The 22,349-nt window shown below is 41.6% G+C and overlaps 1 protein-coding gene across 1 annotated transcript in view; it reads right to left on the bottom strand.

Moving 5' to 3' along the window:
- Window positions 1–4,854: 4,854 nt before the first annotated feature.
- Il2ra (interleukin 2 receptor subunit alpha) overlaps window positions 4,855–22,349 on the bottom strand; it is a 40,635-nt gene continuing 23,140 nt past the window's right edge. The window contains exons 2-8 of the mRNA XM_026391817.2: window positions 14,035–14,217; window positions 12,717–12,827; window positions 10,332–10,547; window positions 8,641–8,712; window positions 8,260–8,331; window positions 7,407–7,473; window positions 4,855–5,065 (exon numbers count right to left, since the gene is read on the bottom strand). Coding sequence (XP_026247602.1) covers window positions 5,041–5,065; window positions 7,407–7,473; window positions 8,260–8,331; window positions 8,641–8,712; window positions 10,332–10,547; window positions 12,717–12,827; window positions 14,035–14,217 — 746 coding nt within the window. The 3' untranslated portion in view covers window positions 4,855–5,040. The remainder of the gene's footprint in view (window positions 5,066–7,406; window positions 7,474–8,259; window positions 8,332–8,640; window positions 8,713–10,331; window positions 10,548–12,716; window positions 12,828–14,034; window positions 14,218–22,349) is intronic.

Here is a 22,349-nt window from a genome sequence, read left to right as displayed (position 1 = left end):
CAACAGAGGTCCTGTAATAATCAATACAGCATGCTTCTGGGGAGCTATGCAAATATGATGTTCTCAATAAATATGGAATGAAGTCTTCAACCTTAGTGATATATTTTTAAACTTTAATAATAATTCTAATTTTTGAAAACAAAAATTCAGGGTCTCCTAGTAAATCATCTAATAGAATAAGTAGGACTCCATAAAAACTTCAGGAGGACCTTCCTGGCCCTGCACAGTGGAATGAGGACATATCTTTGAGAATCATAAGACCATCAGGATTCAAATATTTTGGTCTCAGGTTCTTTTTTTTTAAATTTTCATTTTTTTAAATGAGGTTGAATTCACAAACATGAATATCTACTATAAAGTATGCAATCCAGTGACTTTCAGTGTATTCACAATGTTATGCAATAACTTCTCTTTAGTTTCTTTTTCTTTTTTTGTACTGGGGATTGAACTTGGCACAAAACGAAGCAGCCATTTACTGAACTCAGGGGCACTCGACCACTGAGTCACATCCTCAGCCCTATTTTGTATTTTATTTTGAAACAGGGTCTCACTGAGTTGCTTACAGCCTCACTTTTGCTGAGGCTGGCTTTGAACTTGCGATCCTCTTGTCTCAGCCTCCCTGGCCGCTGGGATTACAGGCCTGCACATGCCTGGCTTCTCTTTAGTGTCAAAAATTTTTTTTTAATCATCCAATACTTTTTTAATCATTCTATACCCATCAAGTAACCCCCATCCTGTCCACTGTCTTTATAGAATTGTCTCATTATGGACATTTCACATAAAAGGAATTATATGCAACTTTTTTTGTGTCTGGCGTCTTTCTTTCATTGAGAATTCAAACCCAAAGAATGGATTAAGAGACACACAGTATAACAGAAAATTGAGGCTTTAATGACAGTCTTGTAAGATTGGGAGTCCCCCGAGGGGCAGGCACACCCAGGTCTGGTACAGTCAGCACTGTACCCTCCAGAGCTTGTGATCCCCTTAGCCCCGCATTCCCCTTTGGCTGAGTACCCAAGGGTGTGCAGTCTTCGAAGGTCACCTAGGTTTTACTGTCTCCTGTTGGGTTATTTAATACCTTTAGTTGTCCCCACCTCTCCTGTTCTCTAGTGCCTGAAAATTTCCCTTGGATTAAACATCTTTTCGTATGCACACAACAGAAATAGTTGTGTACATGTTTCTGTTTGGACCCTTCTCTTTTGGGAACATGAATAAGAGCAGAATTGTGGAGTCAGAGGATAATTCTACATCTAGTGATTTGAGGAATCCCCCAATCTCTCTTCCACAGTGGCTGCACCATTTACTCTGCCCCCAGCACTTTATGAGGGTTCTTCTCCTCCTTCTTTTGTTGAAAGTCTCCTTGATGGACATAAAGTGATAGGTTTTTTTTTTTTGGGGGGGGGTACTGGGGAATGAACTCAGGGGCACTTGACTCCTGAGCCACATCCCCAGCCTTATTTTGTATTTTATTTAGAGACAGGGTCTCACTGAATTACTTAGCACCTGGTTGTTGCTGAGGCTGACTTTGAACTTAGGATCCTCCTGCTTCAGCCTCCTGAGCTGCTGGGATTACAGGTGTAGGCTACCACCCTGGCTTTCCTTGAGTTTTAAAATTTGCCTTTTCAAAATACCTGCGCAATTGATGTGCTCCCTAGTCCTTCATCAGGCCCTCTTATCATAGCAACATTTATAGCAGCACAATTCACAATAGCTAAACTGTGGAACCAACCTAGATGCCCATCAGTTGATGAATAGATAAAGAAAACGTGGTATGGGGGCTGGGGATGTGGCTCAAGCGGTAGCGCGCTCGCCTGGCATGCGTGCGGCCCGGGTTCGATCCTCAGCACCACATACAAAGAAAGATGTTGTGTCCGCCAATAACTAAAAAATAAATATTAAAAAATTCTCTCTCTCTCTTAAAAAAAAAAGAAAAAGAAAACGTGGTATGTATACACAATGGAAACCTATTCAGCATTAAAAGAGAATAAAATTACGGCAGGGAAATGGATGGAGTTGGAGAAGATAATGCTAAGTGAAGTTAGCCAATCCCCCAAAATCAAATGCCGAATGTTTTCTCTGATATAAGGAGGCTGATTCGTAATAGGGTTGGGCGGGGAGCATGGGAGGAATAGACAAACTCTAGGTAGAGTTTTTCTAATGGGAGGGAGGGGAAGGGAAGGGGCATGGAGGTAGGAAAGACGGTGGAAGGAGATGGACATCACTACCCTAAATACATGTATGCCGACACGAATGGTGTGACGACTTACTTTGTGTACAACCAGAGATATGAAAAATTGTGCTCTACAAATGTAATATGAATTTTAATGCATTCTGCTGTCTTATATAACAAGTTAGAATAAAAAATAATTAAAAACATTAAAGCTATTACAAACTCGGGAGGATCCCAAAGAGCTTTTGTTTGTGTAGATTTATATCTGTCGATATTTACCATACTTAAAAACTAAAAACAAGAAAAATTTACAATACCATTTATTAATTATTTCATCAACAATGGAAATGAACTCATGATATGAACTCATCACATAGCATGTGATTTCTTGAAAATTCCACTACTTCTGAGTGTGAACTAAAGAGTTCTCAAAGAGGCCATGTCTGTATTTAAGAGCTCCCAGATGGTTTAAATCTCACTGATTGGAGTGTTGTGACCTTGTGGAGAGATGAAATGTCATAAGAAGCTTAAATTGTATTGGATGATTTAATTAGGCTCCTTTTACAGCCATGTATCATGGGCCTCTGTGCCCAATCTAGCATTTTTGTGACCACTGGGTAAATGTCTGCTAAGCTTCATGGACCACTATTTAATTTTCAGACTGATAATGAGATGGTACTTCACTCCTGGAGGAGATTACCCTGCTTTACTGAAAACCGTGGAAGATTTCGCCTGGGGACCCCACCTAATTTATTGGCACTATAAAATACTTGTGCAATCTCTTTCCGGGAGGATCATGTCCTTAGGGAACCCTGTGCTTTGGGAACTCACGTCATTAATTTGAGTTGGTGTTCCCAGGGCTTGTGTTGGCTCAGAATAAACTGTTTTCTTATTTCAAATTTTTTATTTCTATTGTCATAAGTGAGGGAGAATAAAATAGGTAAGTAAACCTGAAATTAATAAGAAAAAAATGTTGATGTAATAGCCCCCTCTTTTCCAAAATGAGTAATGATTATACAATTCAGTTTTACTCAAGGAAGAATTTTTTTAAAAAATATTATATTTTAAAATTCTTGTCTGAGATGCCTCTCAAATTTAGTTTACCTAGAAAGCCTATATTTGGGAAAGGGAGCATGAAAAAGAAAGTCTGCTTTGTACTTGGCTGGTCACAGAAAAAAATAGAAAACTGTTCTTTAAATCTGAATGTAGGTCCTGGTGAATGTAGGTTCTTATTTATTATTGATTTATTTTTTGGTATCATGGATTGAACCCAGGGGTGCTTTACTACCAAGCTACTTCCCAGTTCTTTTAATTTTTTTTTTTAAATTTTGAGAGAAGGTCTCACTAAGTTTCTGAGACTGGCCTCGAACTTGCAATCCTCCTGCCTCAGCCTTCCTACTTACAGGGATTACCGGCATGCTCCACCATGTCCTGCCCAAACACACATTCTTCTGCCTTTCCAGAAATGAAAACTGGTTGATACTTCAAACTTCTCTCTAATCTCATGAAATCACATGATGTTAAATTTGAACATCTGAGCCAACCGGTTTGAAGAAATGTCTCATGTGAGACTGAAGAAGAATGCTCAGAGGTTCTCAGCACCTGAAGCTGATGTTTTCAGTAGCAGTTGAGGGTGGGTGGGCACATGTAATGCAAACTGGTTCTCAGCTGGTTCCTTGGACCAGCACCATTAGAATCATCTGGAAACTTGTTAGAAATATAAATTCCAGATCTACTGACTCAGCAACTCCAGAGGTGGGCCCAGCGATTTGTTTTGAAGAAGGCCTCCATGCCTTCTGACTTGCTGAGCTTTTGGGTAACAGTTGAGGATCACAGGGGCACCTTTTCCACAGCAAAATTTTATCAGTATCATTCCCCCCATTCACTTCCTTCTTTCTTTCCTTCTTCCCATGAATGTTGAATGAACTGATCCTTTTCAGTGTTTTTATGACATGTATTGGGAAATGAACACATTTGTACATTGTGTGTCTACTAGTAAACATCAAATTAGTGTAGCCCCAGCTCTGAGTATAATTTATAGCAATCCCAAAGAAGCCAGCTCTTAATGAGCCTAATAGTAAGATACAAGTAAAGCATTTTGATAAGTATAATTCATTCTCTGGAACATAGTTTACCCTCCTGTTCCTGACACTAGCATTCACTATTTGAAATCCTCTCAAATCATCTCCAATATTGAAGCTTCACCATTCCAAGGGATTAGCTGCCTTATTTTGATATTATCCACAAATGATTCTGCCACAGCTTTTTTTTCTTTAGAAATTCAAATCTGAAGCCTCAAAAGAAGAGGTTTGCGTTATAGTATTGAGCTAGGCTCAGTGTGCTAGTCGCCAGCCCAGAGTTCTTAAAGGCTGTTTAATAAACAAAGTGATCAGAATGGGCTAGCCAACCAGAACTGGGAAGGGTCCCCATGGATGAGATCCAGGCACATGTGGTGGCACAGGAAGGAGACTACTTACGTTAGTGCTAAGGCTTTACCTGGGATTTCCAAACTGGGAAATTGGGATGAAGTCAACACAAAGTTACTTTATATTGTATAGAATATGGAGAACATTCCATGCAGTTCTATCTTTAATCAACCCATGTCCACAAAGATAAGCCAGAGAGTTCCATTTTTCTTTAAAGACCTTGGAAATTCTGGATAGAAGTGGGCAGGTCTCCCTCTTTGATGGTGCAGATTGTCTTAGTGATATGGCAGCAGCTGCCTGATGTCCTGTGATGTGAATCCAGAGGTTCCCAAAAGCCAAGGGATGTGAGAGGCGAGATGCGAGATGAGCGTTTGACCTCTCTGACTTTGCTTCTGCCTCATGACTTCTGTTGGCTGTTCTTGGTTTCTCACCACTCTGGGTTTTCTAGATGGTTCTTCTACTCTTCTTCCTGTGGTGAAGTCATAGCCATATGGGTAATAATTGTGTCAAGGAAAATGTGGTCCCCACCTTATACCAATATGGGCAGAATATTCTACTTGAGTCTCAGCCAGAAGTGTGACCTGCTAATTTTGATTCTACCCCAGGATACCATTACCTTCCTACTTGGTGAAACCTGACCTTGCGATCTTGCCGCCCCTCTGGAGGCCCAAACTGGCCGCCCAGTCTTAGCCTCTGTTTTATAGTTCACTCTTCAATTTAGTGTTCAATAAGCGGGGTATGAGGAAGAGTCCTGGAAGCCCTCCTGTGTCCCCATTACTCCAGAGGCGGAGACTGAGTGGGTCTGAGGGAGCAAAGAACAGATGGGCTGTTTTGTGGCTAAATCCCAAGGGGCATATTACCTGAGATCTTCACTTTACATTTTGTTCTAGGACACGGTGGCTACTTCTTTTCTTCCTTCCTTATTTTAGTACAAGGGATAGAACCCAAGGCCTTACTCTCACGAGGCAAGTGAGCTATCACTGAGCTATATCCCTAAACAGGTGAGTGCCACCATGCCTGGCCCACGGAATCGAATTTTGAATGGTATTTAAATTATCCAAGATTGAACTTAAATATCCGTAAGTGGCTAGAGGCTGCCATGTTGGACAGAATGGTTTTTAGTTTTCTCAGTCCTTAATTAGCTCAAAAGAATATCAGGTTATTCCCTACCTTGCTTAAAGCTTCTCAGGGCAAACACAGAGCAGAGGTGTGCTAGGAATGTCTAACAATCAACCCTCCGAAAAACTTTGCCTGTTTCCATTGTGTAGGTACTCCCACCATGCTAAGCATCCAGCTGCCCACGTGACATCCCTGGACACAGAACTGGGAGGAGAGTCACAGTAGCACACCGTCCTGTGGTATTTCCATGATACAGGTACATTAGATGTGAATTACCCTGAGAGCAAAGATCTCAGTGAAATGCCGTAAAATAATTTGGAAGTGATCAGTTTTGAGTATGTATTGCCTTTGTTTTAATATAGTTTATTTGTTATACTCTAATTTTTAAAAACAGCTGTGCTTAAAAACCAGTTGATAGGGCTGGGGGTGTAGCTCAGTTTAGTAAGCTTGCTAGCATGTTCAAGGCCCTGGGGTTTGGTCCTTACCATTGCTAAACAACAACAAAACCAAACTATCCCCCAAAATCCCTGAAAATTTAACCAATGTGAGCTTGCTGTAACACTTCTCTGGTTCCTGGTGATTACTCCAAAACAAACCATTTAAAAATGACCTTCAGCAGTTTAGTAAGAGTCTATCTCAAAAAGAAAAATAATAAAATACTGGGTGGGGATATGGCTTATAGCAAAGAGCCCCTGGTCTCAATGGCCAGTACCACAAAAACAGACCAACAAATAAATAAAATAAATCTCGGGATGGGGTCCCATGATGGTCCAGTAAATTAAATGTAGAATATCTGTTAAGCCACAAGAGGGCGCCATCAGATGAAATTAGATTCTAGAAAGTAGGATTTTTTTTTTTTTTTTAAAGATTTATGTTTGAATCTTTCCAGAGACCATAATCCTGGGAGGTCTTGTGGGAACTCAGATAGTTTGAATCTCTCCAAAGACTGTAATCCTGGGAGGTCTTGTGGGAATTCAGACAGTTTCAGGCAGTCCTTTACTTCACTACATAAACTGAACCATGACTGCTCCCCAGTGGTCTGTCCTCTGTGTCTGAGGAGTCTTGGTCTTCAAGCTACCAAACGAAAAGGTCCTTGCCAAGTACTCAGCTTGGGGAGGGAGAAGACCTGACAATATGTCAGACACTTTACACGCTTCATCTCCTGTAATCTTGAAATACAGCCTTAGAAAGAAACAGGGGGATTGCCAGATCTGTGAATAATTCCTAATGCAATAACCCTGAAGGGCTTCTCATTTGCATTGAAATAATTTGTACTTCTCAGTTCACATGAGGAAAGTTAAGAGTGTATTCCTTCCTTAGGGAAGGAAGGAATGGAAAGAATCTGCTTTTTTTTTTTTCCCCCTCTCTGGCTGGGCTAAATGAAGACTCTAAGAGCTTTGGGTTTTGAGGGGAGGATCTGTATCTTACCAGGTCTTACTTGGGAGTTTATGTCAGGGTTGGCCAGAGTGGATTCTGGCAGGCAGGGACGTCCTGGATACTCAGAGAGTGACATAGTGGGTCTTATGGTCTACTCTCTAAAGCTTTTCTCAAGATGGTTTCTTAATTCTTAATACTCTTGGCCTAGCGCATAGCCCTGGTCAGTGCTTATGCTGCTGTTGTTACAGGGACCAAACTTTGGGACGGCTTTCCCTACTCTAAATGACAGCCTTCCTTGACAATGTGGGACTCACCATCTCCGCTGCCAGGTGAGTCCACTCAGAAGCAAGATGCTGATCAACAGGAAGACACAGCCGGCCACTGTCAACAGAGAGGGTGTTCAGCAGGGGTGCCTGGGGCTGGGCATGGGGCCTGCAGAAGCTGGGTTCCCAGAGCTGGGGAGAAGGTGCCCCAGATGAGCAAGAGCCTCCTGAAGGGTGGGCACTGCATTTTCCACTCTCCCTTCTCAGAATGCAGTTCCCACCCCCACGGATTTCTTAGGAGGCTCAAGGAGGATAAGGGCCAGGTGGGCCTGGAAGGAGAGTCTCTAGGGAAAGGAGCTGGTACCTCTGGGGTAAACTGACAGACAAGCAATTCGGATGCACTCTGAGGCCAGGCCTCACCTAAGGAGGCTGCGAGGGAGGCCTGTGTCTGGTGAAAGAATCATTGAAACAGAAGATACATGATAAGTACATGAGTCACTCTTGAACCTGCTCACATTTTCCAACTGCTGGTTTGCGGAGGTCCTGGAGCTAGACGTTCATACAGTTGTCCAGGCAGATGGAACTCCAAGGCTCACTTCCCCCTCGTATGTGGAAACAACTTCAGTGTTTATGGAGCGTGTTTTCTTTCTCTCCCTGGCCTCTTGCCTGGCTCATGGTTATGGGGGCTCCTTTTAGACCCACTCAAGAGGAAGACGTTGGGTCTGGTTTGAAAATTAACTTATAACCTATTATAACCGATTCTTGGGTAATGTTAGGATCTGGATTCACCTTCTACCCTTATTAACATGTCGTGTGAGTAGAGGACCTTTTAAACCAGCCAACCAACCTGTCCATGTCAGGGTCTGGTGTACATTTTGTCCACAGAGAAAAGGATGTCACCCACCTACTATCTGGTACTCCATCGTGAACAAGAACGTCTCCATGGTTGTTGCTACTTCTGAGTGTTGTTGGAAATCTATGAAAAGAGGGTGGGGGAGACATTCAGTTTATGGCAAGTAGAGTGCACAAGCTGGGGAGAGTGACTTCTCCATGGTCAACAGGGGGCAGATGCCTCATCCCTGTGCCTGGAGACCTCGGTCCTGTGGTTCCTCTTTCTGACACCTGCTTTGTGGGTACGAAGGCTGCTGAGGCGTGTCCCTGCTCTGGAGGAGGCAGCCGGGGTTGGTTCTCCTGACCCTGCCCATCTGCCAGAGAGGCTTGCATCAGGCTGACTGCATTTGCCCTTTTCCTGATCTGGCTTCGATGGCCAAGCGTCTCCCCATACCTGTTGTGGTGATGGTGTGGTAAGTCTCACTTTCAGGAAGATCATCCGTGCTTGTTTGAATGTCAACTTCATCTGGGAGAGAAAGTGTTGCTTATGAGGCCCAAGGTGAGGAGGCAGGAGTCCCCCCTCTTGCACCTGCCTACTGCAGCTGGCCCTGGATACTCCTGCTGAGGCATGTCTCCTGGGGTGGTCGCATCTCTAGGGATGGCACACCACAAGGTTCCACACCAGGGTCACTGGGAAACAGGTAAAGGGCTGCAGCAGAGCCGGCGATGGGGAATTCTGGCTCTGATCCTGGCTGTGCATGGAACTGTGAGCCGCAATTTCTCCCCAGTATCTCTGTTCAGCCCTAGCTTCCACCTTTGACTTGGAAATGGGTGCTAATAACCCAAGCACAGTGAACCATCACATGGAGTGGAAATGCACAAAGGGATAGCTTTCCTCTTTGACAGGTCCTCGGATCCTACCCAATGTCATTGTCCCGGGCTGGGATCAGTTACTCAGGCCCTCCCTCCCACTTGATGGGAGGAAATGATGTACATGCCCTGGCCATCAGGGTGGCTTGCTGGAGTCAGGCTGTGGGAAAGAAATAGTATCCCTAGAGAACCCTAGAGGAAGTCATGGGGCATGAGAAACCGTGGTGAGCAAAGAAACCGGAATTCTCACGGTGAATGTGAAATGAGTGAGATTTCAGAGCACATAGCAGAAGACCTCAACGTAGGCAGGTGGCATGTGTGCGAGAGCGTGCACACACTCATGCTTGAGTGAGCCCCTTCTCTGCGCTTTCGTCAAAGCTCAGGTGGGGACTTACCCAGGAAGGAGCATGGTAACAGTAGAGCACTTAACTGCCGCAAACTGCCCGGCCCCGGGCCGGCTGAGTCCCGCTCCTGCTGCCGAGCACTGCCTGCGGCACCCCTGCTGAGCGATCCCCTGCTGAGCTGTCAGTGCACATGGGCTTGCAATCTTGCAACCCGGTTGGGCACAAAAACACAAGCCAGTCAAACTGAGACAAAGTTTTATTTAGAGAGAGGCCGTGTGCGTCCCCTAACAGGTGGGTCCGCCACGTGTGTGTGTTCTACCTGAGCCGGGGGGGTTTCCTCTTCCCCCGGAACACCCTCCTACCATCCTTTCCCAACCAATGGGAACTCTCCCATTACAAGAGTGACATGAGTAACCTGAGTCCTGAAAATGGGCCCAGCTAGACAGCATGAGTCCAATTACCATATGAATGTGAATTGCTGGCTGGCAGTCAATAAAATCCAAAGGTGCCTGTATCAATATTTTTGCTGTGGCTCCTAACACTTAACAAATGACAGGTTTACATCATAAATCTGGGAAAGGAAGACACGTGAGGGTGGCAGATTGCAGCTTGGGTAACTTGGGGAAGTAGTGGAAAATTTCAGGATCAGCTAGACCAAGGGCAGTATTTTTGCCCTGAGCAGCATCCCTCTGCTTCAGAACACTTGAGAGAACTTCCTCTTCCATCTCTACTTATCCCCACTCTGGGCACAGGGCTACCTAAGGTGAAGGGGCCTTAAAGATCTCATTCTTGTTTTAGAATGAGAAGAAACTGAGGCCCAGAGCATCAAGGGGTTTACCCAGGGTCACATGGCAGGTAAAGTCAGGAATCCCACCCTGGTCAGACAGAGGGAGAGAGCAAGGGCGTTGGACACAAGAGAGGAGCCACCTACCTGAAAACAGATGGAGCTCATTTTCATCCAGGCATGTGAGCCGGGGTCGGGTCCACCTTGTTCCTCCACGGATGGTTTTGCAGACACTCAAGAAAGGGCCACTGTGTAGGGTCTTGTACCCCTGGATGCACTGGTAGTGAAGTGTCTGCCCCACCATGAAATGATAAGTTCTCTCTGTGTCTTCATGTTCCCACGCAGGGGGCTCTTGGCAGTGACCTGGAAGAGAGAAAGCTGGTTCTGAAGGCAAGCTGGGGAAAACATTGTGAATATGTCCAGGTGGCCTCTTGCTAGAGACTGGACCTTGGTGCTTTCTCTTTTGTTTGTTCTTTCATCCAACCAACACAGACTGAGAACATCCCTATGTCGGGAACCTTGTTAGGCACCGTGGGGTGGCACAGCGACCCACCAGGGTTGGACAGTCCATGGGGTAAGAACTATGAAGGCAGAAGGTGGTGAGGATCATAGAAGAGCAGAGAGTCTTGCTGGGGACCTGGGGAAATGAGTCATTCATTCTGACTGATGCTAACCCAGATGAGGAAGTGTCTGAGCCGGTTCCTGGAAGACACTGAGGGCTTTGAGAAGTGACAGGGATGGAAAGGACAAACTTAGCTCAAGGGCAAGGGCAGGTTCAACCCAAGGCAAAGAAAACTTGGATTTCTGTTGAAGAAGAAAGGAAATACATCCCTCAATGGCAGCAGGTGACCAGGGACAAAGCCAAAGCCCAGAGGGAAGAACTGAGAAAATCTCAGAGAAATTAAACATGAGCTCTGGTTAAGCTATGCCTGCAGCTTGATCCACATGAGTCCTGTTGAGAACTCTAAGCTCCCCTATGCCTGTAACTTTACATACACTGCCCACAACCCAGACTTGGCTGACCTTCGGCCTCAGAGATTGTGTTCTGTTCTGATTTAATCTCAGGATGCCACGCCCACTGTCCCCAGTCTGATCATAAGGAACTGTGTGTACCTTCCAACCCAAGACCATGAAACTGCACACATTTCATGACCTTCCAGATGCTCCATAAACCTCAGTACCCAAAGTAACCTCTGCAAATACTCTAGATAAGCCCTCTGATGCTGCAGGAAGCCAAATGACCTTGTCCTGAGCTGGCTTCTGTCACAGAGAGCCTTGAAAATCTTGACCGAACTTGAGTTCTAATCTCAGAATAAAATGTTCTTTAAAGGACAATAAAATCCATCACTGCCTGAATCTGTTTGAATTGGGTTTGCTTCTTTCAAATGGAAGCATCCAAACTATGACAATTCATAAAGCATCCATCTGCCGGATCCAGCTGGTTATCTCTTGAGTAAGGACAACACACATTGACTTCTGAAATCATTCAATCATTGTGAGGGTAATATGGGGAAAACAGAACAAAACACACATTACACATGTTTGGAAATTCTAGTGTAGTTCAAAGTCAGAGAGCAAAGGGGAAAACTACCACGGTGCATAGTGTCCCTGGGATTGGCCTCCTTCCCCTCATAATGGAAGCTATAAATAAATTCAAAGTCATTTAAAATAAGTACTCAGTAGAAAGATCCCTCATCTAATCCTGGAGACCTGGGATCTTACTCCAGTTCTATTATGGGAGTACTTTTCATTTCTTGGTGCCTCAGTTTCTTTAGTAAGTTGAAGAAATGCTTTCTGCTCCCTGACTCACCAGGTTGTGAGGCTCAAATGGGATTATACATGATATGGTAAGATTCTTTGTAAGGCTATAAAATTAGCAGAGGACTAATGGGTCTTCATATGGCCAACAGCTCCCGGCAAAGCTCAGGTGTTCCCAGTGGGCTCCGTTTCCTGACGTCATGCCTTAATGGAAGCATATTCACTTGAGGAAGCTGAGCTCACTCATCTCCAGCTCATTAGCCAGGAGATGTTTGTCTGGAGCCTTTAAGTATCACCAGGATAGCCCAGCACATTTTATAACTCCATCCTGTAAGAAACACCTGGACAAAAACCATCTTGTTTGTAAATCATCATCTTGTACTTAAGAGAAAACCAGAGGGTTTCCATGAGGGCAGGAACTGTTGTCCCACCCATGTTCGCACCTTCTGTTGGCAGAGCCTGGCACAGTGAGTCCCAATACATGCTTCTGAATTGGATTGAATTGAACCACATTGAATTCTATTTGGCCAGTTCCCAAATCACAGCCCAGGTTGGGTGCTGTTAAGGGTAGTTGGAGATGCTGAGCAAACAGCCTGCCAACATTCAGTGATGGTTCTTGTCCCCAGGATACCCTGAGAAGAGGAGAATGACATGCACACACGTATGGAGAGTGTGTGGGACTCAAGTCTCTCCATGGGGAAACACGTCATTCCCATGCAGGAGAAGGACAGCTCCCAGGAGTCAGCCAGTCAGTTGCTCAGATGCATCACTTACCTGCAAGGTTCACTTGGTCCACAGGCTGCAAGTGGCTTTGCATTTTTGTGGTTTTCCCTTCTTTCTGTTCTTCAGGTTGAGGTGTAACTTGTTTCCCTGTGTTCCTAGGGTCTGGAAGATATGAGAGGGGTACAGCAAACAGCTTCACAAATATTTAAAATGGGAAAACACATGGTTCATCTATTAATTGCATTGGCATTAATTCTCTATCTTGGTGTTGGTGTTGATGAGCCAGGGGCAAGCCCTCCCTTGGGTAGGCAGGGTTATCACCTGTCCCTGCAGGGGCTTCTACATATTCATGTACATAACGACAATGGCTACAAAATGTTTCTGGAAGAATTCAAAGATTTTCTGGTGGATAACCCTTTTTGTTCATATGTGTCTCACTAAAAGGGATCCTTGCTTGCTATCAGGCCTGTCAGTGGTGTGCATGGGTATGTGTGATGGCACACAGGAGGGGTCTGACTCCACCACCCCATGAACCCTTCACTCCCCTAATGCTATTCAGACCCTTATGATTAGAGAGGTGCTATCCTAAGGCTATGGCAGGAAAACTCCTCCTGTAATACCCCTCCCTGTAGTGAAGAGTTTGGCAAAGGAGTTGCAAGGGAGCACTCCAGTGGGGTGGGGGTCAGAATAAAGCAGAGAGCTGCTGGGAAACGACTCAAGCAGGTGCTTCCACAGAGCAGCAATCACCAGGCTTTATAGTAGTCTGACTTACTGACCCACACAATCTCCAAACAAGCCCATCACTTTCAGCACATTCTAATACCACAGGGTAGGTGTGAGGCCAATGCAGAAATGGGGCTTTGTGAGAGAGATTTGGGGATTCAAGGAGAAAGGTCAACAGCAAAATTGCAGTGTCAGATCAATTTAGTCTTAGAAACCCAGAAGAGTTCTTAGAGGTAGTAGACACCCTACTAAGCATTTGTTTAATGAGTGATTATTTCATAAACCTCTAATGTGAGTTATCCCATAGACTGGGCTGGCCGCTTTTTGTCTGCAAGGCTGAGTGAACGAAAGCTGAATTCTGTCTCATTCTGTCCTCCAGTTCTTTGTTTTTTGTTTTTGTTTTTTTGTTTGTTTGTTTTGAGAGAGGTGTACCAGGGATTGAACTCAGGGGCACTCAACCACTGAGCCACATCCCAGCCCTATTTTGTATTTTATTTAGAGACAGGGTCTCACTGAGTTGCTGAGGCTGCCTTTGAACTCATGATCCTCCTGCCTCAGCCTCCAGAGCTGCTGGGATTATAGGCATGCACCATAGTGCCTAGCACATTTTTTTCTTTCCATTGGTTTACAAAAAGGAATCACTTACGAGAGCTTACACACTGGCACTTGTTTTCCCAGGAAGAGTTTCCCGTACAAAGCATATAGGGAGACCCATTTTGTATTCTGCGGAACCCTCTCTTGCACTCGCAGGTTAACATGGTGCCGTTAACGTAGGACAAGGCTTTGAAGGTGGCATAACTGATCTCCAGTGGTTCACTATCACAAAACTCTGCAAAGAGAGAGAAGCAGGCTGTGAGTTCAGGAGGCCCTGGCCAGACCTTCACATATTTGATCAGGTAATGACTTAATCACATCTTTCTTCACTCCACTTAAAGGATTTATAGACATCCCACTTTTTCCTAGAAAGGAACCAAGAATCTTTGTAGGAGACATGGTTTAGGAGTTTGCACCTGTGTTACTCTCCAAAGTAAAATGAGTAAATTCTAAATGAGTGAAAAATTAACGAGGTTTTATTTTGAATATGCCTCGTGTTTAGCAAATACACACACAGAGAGGACTGTCAGGAAAGGAGAGGAAGAAAGACATACTGTTCAGGAAATAAGAATCATCAGGCTTTGTATAGTTAATGATTATGCATTTTTTTTGAAGAAATAGACAAAAGTGTTCCACTTAATGTGTGGCATATGGGAGATATAGTTCTTATTTACCTGCCCACCACTGACTTACCAACTACCTTCTCATACCATGAAGACCTTATCCCTCAGTTCAAAAATTGGACACGGGTGACCCAGTAAGAACATGAGGAGCAGTGGCCATGTCCATACTGAGGGGGAATATGGCTCTGGCCCACTCAGAAAAAAATGACTCCATTGCATACTTTGCAATAAGTTCTTCTGATGCAAGAGACCGGATGATTATAAACATGTCACAGGCTGGATAAAGGAAGCTGAAAGAGGTATGTTGGGTACACGGAAGCAGAAGTGTCTAGCACAGCAGAGTCCATCCATGCAGGGAACGTACAGACAGGTGATCAGATTTGTCAGCTATACTCCTGGCTGTTGGTTGGCCCATTGCTTAGCGTGAGGATTATTTTTGGATGTCAACTGGAATGGACTGATGGAAGCCCAGAGAACAGGTAAAACACACATCTATCTGGGTGTGTCTGTGAGGCTGTTTCCAGAGAAGATTGGCAGGTAGGTGTTATGGTTAGATATGTGGGTGGGGTCCCCCAAAAGCTGATGGGTGAGACAATACAAGAAGGTTTAGAGATTAAATGATTAGATTGTGAGAGCCTTAACCCGGTCCCTAAATTAATGCCCCTAAAGGGGTTAACTTGATGGTTACTATAGGCAGGTACAGTGTGGCTGGAGGAAGTGGGTCATTGGAGGCATGCTTTTGGGGTATATGGTGAATGAAGTCTCTGTCTGCTTCCTGGTGTTATGTCTTGAGCCTTTTTCCTCCACCACATAAATCTGCCATGATGTTCAGCCTTACCTCCTGCTCAGAAGAATGGAGTTGGCTGTCTATGGACTGAGACCCTTGGAACCCTGAGCTACAGATAAACTTATTCCTTCTTCAATTGTTCTTGTCAGGTCTTTTGGTTGCAGCAATGAAAAAAGCTGACTAGAACAGAGAGGGTCAGCAGATTGAGAGGGGAAGACACTATGCAATCAGCTGGACTCCAGATGGAACAGGAAACAAAAGAAGGGGGAAAGAGCGTTCTCTCTCTCTCTCTTTCTTTCTTTCCCCCTCCCCCTTCTTCTTCATCCTGGCAAAATGGATACATTTTCGTTTTCTTTTGTTGCTGCTCTTGGACATCAGACTCCAAGTTCTTTGGCTTTTGAACTTCAGGATTGGCACCAGAGATCCTCCAATGGTTTGAGGACCTTCAGCCTGAGACTGGAGGCTGTGCTGTTGGTCTCCCTGATTTGGAAGCTCCTGCTTCTCAGACTGAGTCATCACCACTGGCTCTGCAGCATGCAGATGACCATAGTGGAACTTTTCAACCTCTGTGATGATATGAGCTAATTTTAATTCTCTCTCTCTCTCTCTCTCTCTCTCTCTCTCTCTCTCTCTCTACACACACACACACACACACACACACACACACACACACACGTTGTTCTGTTTTTCTGTTTCTTTGGCGAGCCCTCTGCCTCCCCCCCTTTTTTTGGTACTGGGAATTGAACTCAGGGGCACTTGACCACTGAGCCACATCCCCAGCCCTATTTTGTATTTTATTTAGAGACAGGGTCTCACTGAGTTGCTTAGCACCTTGCCATTGTTGAAGCTGGCTTTGAACTTGCGATCCTCCTGCCTCAGCTTCCCAAGCAGCTGGGATTATAGGTGCGCCACAGCACCGGTTCCACTAATACCCCTATTAATCACTCAGGATGAAGTGAAATTTTTCTGTCCTTACTATGTCCAGCATGTTTTCACTCTGAAGACCACACCATACAGTGGCTCAGGCCTTCTCTGATTCCCCCAAGAACTAAAGCTGGGGAGAACTTGGACAGGTTGGCCTATCTCTACCCAAGAATGTACTAAACAAAAGCAATTTAAATGGGCTTGCAGGGCCAGCAGTTATAGTGGAATCAATAGCACAGACACTCAATAAATTCTGATAATTTCATAGTAAAGCAAGAAAAGCAGCATAGTTAGAAAGGGGAGGAAAGTTGGGTTTGTAAATGCAAGCATACCTAGAACATTTACAAAAACTGACCTCTTACTAGGAAATGAAGGAAGTCTCAACAAATGTCAAAAAATAAGTATCACAGAGATTCATTTTCTAACCACAATGCAATGAAGTCAGAAGTCAAGAACAAAACCCACACATTTTTAAAAGAAAATTGAAAGTTTCTAAATTCTAGTTCTGCCAGCTTACTAGCTTCATAGATTCGTTGCTTTTACTTCTGTATGGCTCAGCTTCCTGTTCTTCAATGGGTGTAATGATAATTATTTTATTGACTTGAAAATTACATGGAATAAGGTACTATTTACCCTAAACAGTCAATAAAAACAGACGCGAAAAGTTAAACTGTGAAGTTTAACTCCTGCCAAAGGGTATCTCTCTCTACTGTCCGTATGGTTGCTATTACTTGCTGGCATTTATCAAAATGCCAATCCAATGTTTAAGTGCCAGAAGGCAATCTGTTGTCAAGACAAGGCATGGATAATATCAGAAAAACTAATGAGGACTTCTGCTCCCAGCCCTGGCAGCGTAACTGGGACCAACTTACTTTTCTGTTGAAAACAACTTTACACCTTATGTGTGCAGCAGGAGTTTCAGGTATCAAGTGACAGGCAGTTCAGGGCTACATTATTTGAGAGAAGGCTAACACATGAAATGAGCTCCCAACTGTACGAATTTCTTCCTGGGGCATTTTCCTCTCAGGCAGCAGCAAAGTGGAGCCCAGGCACGGTGGTGGCTTCCCTGACTTGGTATGACTGGGATCTGTTAGGTAGAGCCTTGGAGAGGAGGACACTGAACAAAGGGGGACCCATAAGTATGGGGGGGCACCTCAGGCTCTTAGCCAAGATCTGGGTTCCACATGAAAGATGCAGTGAGACCAAGCACTGACTGCCTATTGGGGAATCTGAGAGAAAAATAGTTAAACCAAATTTTATTAATAAAAAACAGACATCTGACCCATCTTCTCTAGAAGAAGAGACTTTCCTAGAATGAATTTCAAAACCACAATAGACCCACCTTTACAAAAACAAAATCAAGCCTGCTAGACAGGAGCATACACTATCCCTTCAACTGTCTGTCAGAAGTATTACCACCTGTTAGAGGACAACAACATTATCATCCAGACTGTCTGTGGTGTCTAATTCATAATACCTAGCAAGTAAAAAGAATTATAGATATGCAAAGAAACAGGAAAATGTGACCCACTAAAAAGAAAGTCAATAGAAACAGACCCTAAAATGATCTAGATTTTGGAATTAGCAGATGAAGAATTTAGAACAACTATTTAAAATATTTTATATCATTGAGAACATTTATTATAACTAGAGCAGAAGTCAGCAATCTTCATAGCTATGATCTAAAAATTGGCTATCATTTATGTTCGTACATAGAGTTTCAATGGAATAAAGTTATGCCCACCTATTTATACCTTATCTATGGCTGCTTTGCTGCTGCAATGGAAGATTGTATAACCAGCTGGCCTAAAATATTTATTTTCTTACCCTTTAAGAAAAAAAATCACTAACTGCTAATACAAAGGGAAAATGGTTGTGATGAGTGAAACAACACAATAATCTCAGCAGATAAATGAAAAAAAATACATAAAGATAAATGAAAAGTCTAGAACTGAAAGGCACAATATCAGAAATGAACTTTATCATAACTTGGGGGCAAATTAATAGAATTTTTTTGAACTGACAAAAATAGAGAAAGGAATTGAATAGACCTTTAGTGGCCAGTGGAACATTTAATTGAAGTGCCAAAGGAAGATAAGAGAAAGTATGGAGCACAAAAAAATATCTAAAGGAATAATGGCCAGATATTTCTGAAGTTTGGTGACAAACATTGATTTAAATGTTCATTACACCAAGCAGGATATACATACAGAAAATCACTCCTACGTACATCATAGCCAAACTGCTGAAAACCAAAGGTAAATGAGAAAATCTTAAAAGTGGCCCAAGAAAAAGGACACATAGATAGATGGGAAAATGATAATAATGACTGACTTCTCAACAGAAACAATGGAAACCAGAAAAGAACAGTACAACATATTCACAGTTTTAAAAGAAAAAAAGCCTGTAAACCTACAGTTCTACTTAGAGAAAAATCCTTCAAAAATGAGAGCGAAACTACTATATTTTCAGATAAAAGAAAGATTCAAGAATTTGTTACCAGCACCCCACATTATTAAAAAAAAGTGCTAAGGCAATTTTTCAAGCTATTGGGAAATTATCTAGAAAGGTAAATTTACTGTAAATAATAATGAAATATTTAGGTACACGAAAAGACTACCTTTTTATTGAAAGACAACTTTTAAAATAAAAATGAGTGGGCACAGAGGCTCACACCTGTAATTCCAGCAACTCAAGAGGTGGAAGCCAGCCTCAGCAACTTAAAGAGACTCTCAACAACTTAGCAAATCGCTGTATGAAGAGAAAAAAAATTAAAAATGTATTTCAATGGTAAAGTGTTCCTGTATTCAATCTTAGTACAAAAATAAATAAATAATTATTAAAATAATACTGTAAGGTGAGTTGCATTGCATATATAAATGCAAAATATATAATAACTATAGTATAAAGGTTGGGTTGAATGGAAATTGACTCTAGTTCTTATATTATGTATGAAATGGTGTAAGTAGATTATGATAAGTTAAGAATAAGAAGAAATTCTGAATAGCCTGGAGAAACCACCAAATAATAAAATAATACAAATAGTGTATCTCAAAAGGTAATAGAAGAAATCAAATAAGAGTAATTCGTACACACACAGTTTATACATATATATGTGTGTATATATATATATATTCACATTTGTATATATACATATATATGTATATTCACACACAATTCTTTTTTAGTTAGGCAAAATAAGGAGAGAAAAGGAAGACTAGAGTAATAAGACTACAAAAGGAGAGCTAAGAAACAGACAGTGATAAGCCAGACTTAAAGTCAACCACAGCATTAATTACATTAAACAAGAATGAACAAAACGTTAAAAGATAGAAACTAGATTAAACAGCAGGGCCCAACTATATGCTGTTCCCAGGAGAACACACTTTAAATATGAAGACAATAATAGATTAAAATAATTTTAAAAATGGCATCATGTAAATATAAGAAAACTAGTATGGCTATATTAATATCAGCAAATAGATTCCAAGATAAGGAAATTATTCACAGATGAAACAACTGTTTACATAAAATGACTAAGAAATCTACAAGTGAAATTTAGAACTTAGCAAGTTTAACAATCTCAGTATACAAAAATCACTTGCAGTATGTTCTTTATACTGAAAACAATCAATTAGGAATTACAATATTTACAAGCAAGTGCATTTACAATGACTTAAAAACATGAATATTCATGAATAAATTTGTCAAAAACTTGTAAAACCTCTAAACTAAAAACAGAAATATTGCTGAGATACATTTAAAAAGAACTAAATAAATTGAGAAATATACAATGTTTATAGATCGGAAGATTTTTTTTAATAAGAAAAAAATGTCAGTTCACCTTAAATTCATCCACTAACTCAATACAATTACAATTTAAAAATCCAACATATTTTAGAATTGGCAAGTTGATTTTAAAACCTTCTTAGTTTTAAAAAATTAAAATTGGCAAGTTGATTTTAAAACCTTCTTAGAAACGCAAAGAATCTAAAACATCTAAAAGTAATTTTAAAAGACATTCAAATTTTGAAAGTCATGCCATCTGATACACAGATATTCTATAAAACTACAGTAGTTAAGACAACATAGTGTTATGGCTTAAGGACAAATAGAGTAATGGCACACAGTACAAAGTCTGGAATTAGACTCACTCACATGTATATTTCATTAATTATTTTACAAAATTGACAAATCAATTCCACGAGAAAAGGAAAATCTTTTCAACAAATTCGTCCAGAACAAATGAATAAATGTATGGAGAAAAAAAAAACCCTTATTCCCTGTACAAAATTTAATGTTTTTAAATTCTTTAAAAAGAATCCTCAATTTTTATTTTATTTATTTATTTATTTTATTTATTTATTTTTTAAAACATTTATTTTTTAGGTGTAGATGGACACAATACAATGCCTGTATTTGTATGTGGTGCTGAGGATCGAACCCGGGTCCTACCCATGCTAGGAGAGCGCTCTACTGCTGAGCCACAATCCCAGCCCTAATTTTATTTTAATGTAAACACAAAAAATTCATATACTTGACCTATAGGTGATAGATAAAAACATTAAAGTTTAAACTATAAAGCTTCTAAAAGAAAATAAAGATGAATAGCTTTCCAAGTTGGGGGTAGGCAAAGATTTCTTAGGACTCAGTGTGCACTAATCATAAGAGAAAAATAATTAAAAGTTTCTACTAATCTAAAGACAGTAAGAAATTAAGCTGGGAGAAAAACACTTGTTTTCCAGAATATATGAAGAATCACAAATCAATACTAAAAGACAAACAAGCCAATAAATGGGCAAAGACTTGAACAGTCACTTCTCCAAAGAAGATATACTATCAGCAACCAATCAAAAGGCTGCTTGAGTACACAACAGATATCAAGAAAATGAAAATTGGAAACCATCATGAAATGTACCCATTAGAATGGATAAAATGGATAAAAAGGATTGGCAGCAACAAATGTTGGAAGCAGAGCTACTGGAATATAAAATATAAAATTACTTTGGAAAACTGAAATTTTAAAAAAATAAAGTTAAGCACATGATCCAGCAATTCCACTCCTCACTATCTAAGAGGAGTGAAAGAATATGTCTACAAAAAAAAAAAAAAAAACTTTTACAAAATATTTATGGTGGCATGATTAAAAACCAACCCAGCAACTTAAATATCCATCATTGGGAGAAGAGACAAGTGAGGTATGATATATCCATACAATCACTCAAACATCAAAAGAATGAACTACCTATACACACAACACAGATAAATCTCAAAAACATTACGTTAAACGAGACAAGCTAAAGACAAAAAAGTACATTTGGTTTGATTCCATTTATATGAAGTTCAAGGAAAGACAGAACTTAACTAGAAAGAGAGAAATCAGAGCAGTCATTTCTTGGTAGGTGGATCAACCAGAAGGAGGTAGCAGCAGAGCGACAGCAGTGTTGATTTTACGGGTACACACATTTGTCAGAACTCATCAAATTGTATGCTGCAGATCTGTGCATTTCTCTACAAATAATTTCACCTCCACAAAAATCAATGAAAAGTACACTTAGCGACTCTTATAAATTATTCATTAGCACAAATAGTCAAGGATTGACCTCAGATATATTTCGAATCTGGTATCTCAACCACAAGCCAAGAAAGTTTCTAAACACGTAAATTTGAAAAGGGTCAAACCAATTGTCTTTGAGGCTCTTAGAAACTCTTTCATGTGCAGAACTCTCTTCTTCTAGATAAGGCCATGGAAACTTCCAGAGCCATCATAATTTAGCCTAAGTATCCGAGGAGATCTTGTGGGGACAAGGGGAAGTTCCAGAACTTCCTACTCTCCCCACTCTTCCTTTCATAAAAGATGTATTCAGGAATTGAACACAAACTTCTAGATCTGTAGCAACCAATAAAGAGTTTGTCTGCAATATTTAACCCTGAAAGGCTGAGTCAGTCAGCTTTTGGAGACTGTGACCAAAATATCCCACCAGAACAACTTACAGGAGGAAATTTGCTTGGTTCATAGTTCAGGGGTTCAGT

Source organism: Urocitellus parryii, chromosome 9 (assembly GCF_045843805.1).
Source record: "Urocitellus parryii isolate mUroPar1 chromosome 9, mUroPar1.hap1, whole genome shotgun sequence".
Lineage (NCBI taxonomy): Eukaryota > Metazoa > Chordata > Mammalia > Rodentia > Sciuridae > Urocitellus > Urocitellus parryii.
The sequence above is the reverse complement of the archived record's forward strand: the minus strand, read 5'-3'. Positions and strand labels throughout refer to the sequence as shown.